The following is a 7,370-nucleotide window of genomic DNA, read 5'->3' on the forward strand; positions in this document are numbered from 1 at the left end:
CCCCCCCCCCCCACCCACCCACCCACACACAAAAAAAGAAAACCCACAAAAAAAACCACCACCAAAAATAACCACACAATACATGCGTGCGGCATGCACACTTACACTTATCTGGAACCCCACCTAAGCATTGATGCAAAGTAATTAAATTTTACTTATGTAACAAATTTAGCATCTTCAACTTCAACATAAATATTTCATTCTGTACAATTGTCTGAATGATTGCATAAGCTAGGTGATCCACTTAGTAATTTGCTATTCACAAAGTTAAGAAAGGCACAGGCATAACCTTTCATTTGCGATCTATATCATTTCCGAGCTGAGCAAGCATTGTCTATAATCACAAATAGAGAAATCTACATCTATAATCAAGTGAACGATCAATTACATAACATAATTAGATAAATTTGTTCCTCAATGCTAATAAGATGGTTGTGAAAAATGACAATAAAGTAAAACTATTATCTTGCAGTTTTTATCCGGAGGGCAGTCCGAAGTAGAAGCAACCCTAAACTTGAATGCGATGAACCAATCCCCCAACCCATGGCACGTATCATTCTCCTATGCACGTGCTCTCCAGAACACTGTGCTGAAAACATGGAAAGGCCTTCCAGAGAACATTGAGGCAGCACAAAAGGCTCTTCTTGTCCGAGCCAAGGCCAACTCCATGGCCCAGCTTGGCCGCTACTCTGCTCAGGGCGAGAGTGAAGAGGCCAAGACCGGGATGTTCCAGAAGGGTTACACTTACTAAGCCAAGGCCAAAACCTATCGGAAATATTATTACGAAGTTGCTTAATAGTAGTGGGTTTTTGCATGTGTTGATTGTGATGCGGTAAGAAACTTCTGATTGTAGTTTTCAAGATGAGGTACCATCAAAATTGTACCGGTTTAGAACAAAAACGGTTCAAAAATGTTATCAGGAAGTCGTAGAAGTAGTTGTTTCTGGAGAGTATAAACTATTTCAGTATCTTGATTGGGGAGCAGTTAACCCTTTTCCTGGTCTCTCTACTTCAGCATCCTGGCATGCTTCCCTCTTTTTCACTCTCAAGTTTAGTTACACCTAACACGGTATTAATGTGCAATGTCCACCGGCACATCATGTTTGAAATTTTGGAGGTAGACAACCTGTCAGCATGAAAAGCCAGTAAAGTGATGGCTATAAAGATGGGGAAACGCCACACGCAAAATTCATCATGTCCGAATACAAAAAATTTCACATGACAACTTAAACGTTTAAAATTAGCTACCTACGATCAGCTATTACTAGCAACCACGTACGGTTGTCAGGGACCGCAAAATGGGAGATAATGACGTTGGAATCTCATTTGTAGAAGCAAAGTTTGAGCGGACTCACTTGATGTTGTTTTCCCAACTAACAAGCGAACAAATTCTTCTCAGTTTGAGCAAAGCTCGCTTCAGACCAATTCCTGTGGTTGAACATTTCAAGGGTTTAATTTCATGATATTTAATCACATTGAAAATTATCACCTAACGCACTACACATGCTCAATTGCTTCAACTTTTTGAGCAAACTTTGAAAAAAAAAATGTATGATTTTAATTTATTCAAGTAATTCCCGTCAAGTGGTGTAGGTGAGAAGGCCAAATTATTGTATTTATATAGCTCCAGAAACCAGATATGAGAAAAATATTTTGCATATATCAACTTCACCTACTTATAATCTCTTAAATGAACTTACAGAGATATCATTATCCCCTTGATGCCGTGCCTTAACCGTAACAGCCTGAAGCTCTTTATTCTTTTTTCTTTATGAAATTTAAATTGTTTTTTGTATGATACAAAAAACAACATTCCTTTGCGCTTATGAATTTTCTATATATTTCCTGAAAGAATTTTCTTGATAAATCTCAAGTCTGCGGTATTTCATGTTAAATATCATCACAATACATACCTTTATTTTGTTCAATTTAAGCATCTTAGTGTGGGACGATTTTTCACTCCGTATTGTCGCAAGAACATGATGAATTCAGCTGTCTACTTCTTCACATTCCAATAGTATTATTTTGCAAGTTCAGTTGTTAGAGGGACTTTTTAAATGCTTAAACATGCATTAGTTTTTAGAAACTGGAATCTTAACTGCAATATAGAGAATTTATTAGGAGAATGCACGAATTAGAAATGGAGTGATTAATTTATTCAAGACCTATAATTTTCTTATTAAATGAGGGAGGAGATGCCACTGAAAATACTTTTTAAGATAGTTCGAGATTAATAAATATTGACAAATATAGTTTCATATATCAATCATTTGGTATTCAAAAAGCATCCCTATCTCCTTGATGTTGTGCCTCCTAAGTCCTAACTGCAGCTAACAGCCTCAAAGTCTTCCAGCCACAACAACAACAACAACAACAACAACAAAAACGCCACAGATTCTTTAAAAACTAAATTGTTTTCATATCGCACTGAAATTAATTTTGATTTGCGATTACACTTTTTTATATATTCCCCTCAAAGTATTGTAGATTTGGCGAAGGATTTGGTGAAGAATAGGAATTTTAGACACATGGAGTTGGTTTTGGAGTTGTTCGGTCGACCGCGGTGCTAGGCTGGTCAACCGAACACGTGCACGAGCTCAGGTTTTGATTCTGGATTTGGTGCGGTCGACCGCCACGGTCGACCGCCAAACCCTGTAATCGATTCTGAGGCTCTGGAGTTGGTAGCGGTCGATCGCCGCAGTTGACCGCCAAACCCTGTAATTGTTTTCTGGGTTCTGTCGTTAGTCGCGGTCGATCGCGAGCTTTGTGCGGTCGACCGCCAGTCGGGTCTGGCCCAGAATTTGGTTTCCTGCTCTGATTTGGTTTTGTGTTGATATATAATCCTAAACAAGTTTTAGAGTTTTTTTTGGAGAGCAATATAGGGGATATTTGGAGCACAGAAAAGATGTATTTTCTGAAGCTATTGGTTAGGGTTTTGTTTGAGAGATTAAAAGCTTTGTTGGTGAGATTAATTGGAGAGTTTGAGTGATTTGTAATCTCAGTTTGTACTCTTCTTCTCTATTAGTGAAAACCCCATCTCCTTCTTGCCCCGTGGACGTAGGTAACTTGTCGAACCACGTAAATTTAGTGTGTTTGTGTTTGTGTTTATACCGTTATTTTGGTTTGTTTGGTCTTCTCTCTCGGCGTTTGGTTTAGTTCCTCGAAGCACAACAATTGGCTTCCGCGCACAACAAGCGGTATCAGAGCACAACAAGTGATATCAGAGCTTGGACTACACTTGGGCTAATTGAAGGAGTAGATCACTTCGGAAGTTCGTCTAGGGCTTCAGTTGGTGATAAATGTGGGATTTTTACTATTGTGTATCTTGTCTTCCATCGTGTGGGGGTAAGATCTTTTGGAGGCTCTTGTTAGGATTTCAGTTGGAGGTAAAAATCTACCTTTCTTGCAGTTTGGATCTATTTTCTTTCAGTTTGTTTCGCATTGGTTTGTTGGTGCTTTGAGGAAGATGGTTGAGAAAGAAGGATTTAAGGCTGGGATATTCGATTATTAGTGCCATGCATTGATTGTTGAGGAGCACTTTAACTTGCAGATTGAAGTCCTGTGAGCACATTTATATGAGCAAGGAGACCGAGGTGAAGTTTAGCACTTTTATTCACCGAACGAGGGGTCTTCTAGGTGGTGTTCATTTAGGCATTTGGGGGCCTTCCAAGGAGGCATCATTGTGAGTTAATCGGTATTTGGTTTTTTACGTTGGGGATTGTTCTAGGCATTTGTGGGTTACAACCAAGTCCCGTTGGTATGAAGTCCTAGAAGTCAACAACATATGGAGGAAGTGTATTGGCGGAAAGGTAACACGACGTTCTGTTTTTGGTAGGGGTTCTTTTCTACATTTGTGCCGAGCTCATGGCAGTTTGAGACACTTCATTGAAGAGAAAACATTAGGGCGACGATATGAGATGACAGTTTTGATGGGTCGTTCCTTACTAGAGGAGGATCGACGTTTGATGTCGAGCATTGATTTTGGTGTTTGGGCATTGACATATTTGGGTCATCTTAGTTATAGGTTGCTGACTGCTGCGTTTAGAGATTTTGGATCTGATGGAGCTGCTTCAGATATTAGGTTGCTTCGGATGTTTGGTCGTCCAACATATAGTCACATCGAGGATGTGAGATTTGATCCGAGTACACATTTAGGATTCAGAGGCGTGTTTGATTATCAGGTATTGGTTTCTGATTTTATTTTGAGCAGGTATGTCATATTTAACTCTCGGCAAGTGAAGAGTATTGATCAGATCGTTAGGATATTGCAGCGGGTATGATGAATTCAGCTGTCTACTTCTTCACATTCCAATAGTATTATTTTGCAAGTTCAGTTGTTAGAGGGACTTTTTAAATGCTTAAACATGCATTAGTTTTTAGAAACTGGAATCTTAACTGCAATATAGAGAATTTATTAGGAGAATGCACGAATTAGAAATGGAGTGATTAATTTATTCAAGACCTATAATTTTCTTATTAAATGAGGGAGGAGATGCCACTGAAAATACTTTTTAAGATAGTTCGAGATTAATAAATATTGACAAATATAGTTTCATATATCAATCATTTGGTATTCAAAAAGCATCCCTATCTCCTTGATGTTGTGCCTCCTAAGTCCTAACTGCAGCTAACAGCCTCAAAGTCTTCCAGCCACAACAACAACAACAACAACAACAACAAAAACGCCACAGATTCTTTAAAAACTAAATTGTTTTCATATCGCACTGAAATTAATTTTGATTTGCGATTACACTTTTTTATATATTCCCCTCAAAGTATTGTAGATTTGGCGAAGGATTTGGTGAAGAATAGGAATTTTAGACACATGGAGTTGGTTTTGGAGTTGTTCGGTCGACCGCGGTGCTAGGCTGGTCAACCGAACACGTGCACGAGCTCAGGTTTTGATTCTGGATTTGGTGCGGTCGACCGCCACGGTCGACCGCCAATTCCTGTAATCGATTCTGAGGCTCTGGAGTTGGTAGCGGTCGATCGCCGCAGTTGACCGCCAAACCCTGTAATTGTTTTCTGGGTTCTGTCGTTAGTCGCGGTCGATCGCGAGCTTTGTGCGGTCGACCGCCAGTCGGGTCTGGCCCAGAATTTGGTTTCCTGCTCTGATTTGGTTTTGTGTTGATATATAATCCTAAACAAGTTTTAGAGTTTTTTTTGGAGAGCAATATAGGGGATATTTGGAGCACAGAAAAGATGTATTTTCTGAAGCTATTGGTTAGGGTTTTGTTTGAGAGATTAAAAGCTTTGTTGGTGAGATTAATTGGAGAGTTTGAGTGATTTGTAATCTCAGTTTGTACTCTTCTTCTCTATTAGTGAAAACCCCATCTCCTTCTTGCCCCGTGGACGTAGGTAACTTGTCGAACCACGTAAATTTAGTGTGTTTGTGTTTGTGTTTATACCGTTATTTTGGTTTGTTTGGTCTTCTCTCTCGGCGTTTGGTTTAGTTCCTCGAAGCACAACAATTGGCTTCCGCGCACAACAAGCGGTATCAGAGCACAACAAGTGATATCAGAGCTTGGACTACACTTGGGCTAATTGAAGGAGTAGATCACTTCGGAAGTTCGTCTAGGGCTTCAGTTGGTGATAAATGTGGGATTTTTACTATTGTGTATCTTGTCTTCCATCGTGTGGGGGTAAGATCTTTTGGAGGCTCTTGTTAGGATTTCAGTTGGAGGTAAAAATCTACCTTTCTTGCAGTTTGGATCTATTTTCTTTCAGTTTGTTTCGCATTGGTTTGTTGGTGCTTTGAGGAAGATGGTTGAGAAAGAAGGATTTAAGGCTGGGATATTCGATTATTAGTGCCATGCATTGATTGTTGAGGAGCACTTTAACTTGCAGATTGAAGTCCTGTGAGCACATTTATATGAGCAAGGAGACCGAGGTGAAGTTTAGCACTTTTATTCACCGAACGAGGGGTCTTCTAGGTGGTGTTCATTTAGGCATTTGGGGGCCTTCCAAGGAGGCATCATTGTGAGTTAATCGGTATTTGGTTTTTTACGTTGGGGATTGTTCTAGGCATTTGTGGGTTACAACCAAGTCCCGTTGGTATGAAGTCCTAGAAGTCAACAACATATGGAGGAAGTGTATTGGCGGAAAGGTAACACGACGTTCTGTTTTTGGTAGGGGTTCTTTTCTACATTTGTGCCGAGCTCATGGCAGTTTGAGACACTTCATTGAAGAGAAAACATTAGGGCGACGATATGAGATGACAGTTTTGATGGGTCGTTCCTTACTAGAGGAGGATCGACGTTTGATGTCGAGCATTGATTTTGGTGTTTGGGCATTGACATATTTGGGTCATCTTAGTTATAGGTTGCTGACTGCTGCGTTTAGAGATTTTGGATCTGATGGAGCTGCTTCAGATATTAGGTTGCTTCGGATGTTTGGTCGTCCAACATATAGTCACATCGAGGATGTGAGATTTGATCCGAGTACACATTTAGGATTCAGAGGCGTGTTTGATTATCAGGTATTGGTTTCTGATTTTATTTTGAGCAGGTATGTCATATTTAACTCTCGGCAAGTGAAGAGTATTGATCAGATCGTTAGGATATTGCAGCGGGTGAAGGGTGATGCTACTCCACGTTAGGTGGAGATTACTCCATATACTCCAGATCATACTGCATTGATTGGGATTCCAGGTGAGGTGACACAGTTTGGGGATCATATTGATGTGGATGCAGATGATGAGTTGGTTGATTCGAGTAGCTGGTGGACATAGTTCGTATTTTGATATGGTCATTGGTTTACCTCAGATGGAGATGTTTGGATCGTTTCACTTTGGGGCCATTGGAAGAGCTATCAGTTGCAGATTTGTTGGTGATGTTGGTAAAGGGTTGAGAACTCTTCTAGTTGATTGAGGGCCTTTGGAGGCTATTTGGTAAACTACGTGAAGGCTTGATTCCTTGGTAAAGATGATACGTAGGCAGTCATTTATGATGCAGCCGGTTTGGTGAGTTGATATCGACGTTTGGAGAGTGCTCACGTTCTCATTTGGGTCTCGACTTATTTTTTTTTTTGTGGATTGAGTCCGTTGCTGTGGATTTGTTCTACTTCGTACTGGACGCAACAAGTAAGACGTTTGGTTGGTATTGGTGTTGGCTCAGTTTTGGAAAAACTTCACCCGACGTGGAGAATTGTAGATTTGGCGAAGGATTTGGTGAAGAACAGGAATTTTGGACACAGAGAGTTTGTTTTTGAGTTGTTTGGTCTACCGCGATGCTAGACCAGTCGACCGAATACGTGCATGAGCTCATGTTTTGATTTTGGATTTGGTGCGGTCGACTGCCACGGTCGATCGTCAAACCATGTAATCGATTTTGAGTCTCTGGAGTTGGTAGCGGTCGACCACCATAGTCGGCC

General features: G+C 40.4%; 1 protein-coding gene across 1 annotated transcript in view; it reads left to right on the forward strand.

Annotated features, from left to right (window-relative positions):
* LOC109844929 (fructose-bisphosphate aldolase 3, chloroplastic) overlaps positions 1–998 on the forward strand; it is a 15,366-nt gene extending 14,368 nt beyond the window's left edge. Inside the window, exon 6 of the mRNA XM_020414104.1 lies at positions 473–998. Coding sequence (XP_020269693.1) covers positions 473–751 — 279 coding nt within the window. The 3' untranslated portion in view covers positions 752–998. The remainder of the gene's footprint in view (positions 1–472) is intronic.

The sequence above is a fragment of the Asparagus officinalis genome, chromosome 6 (genome assembly GCF_001876935.1).
Source record: "Asparagus officinalis chromosome 6, Aspof.V1, whole genome shotgun sequence".
In the NCBI taxonomy this organism is placed as follows: Eukaryota; Viridiplantae; Streptophyta; class Magnoliopsida; order Asparagales; family Asparagaceae; genus Asparagus; species Asparagus officinalis.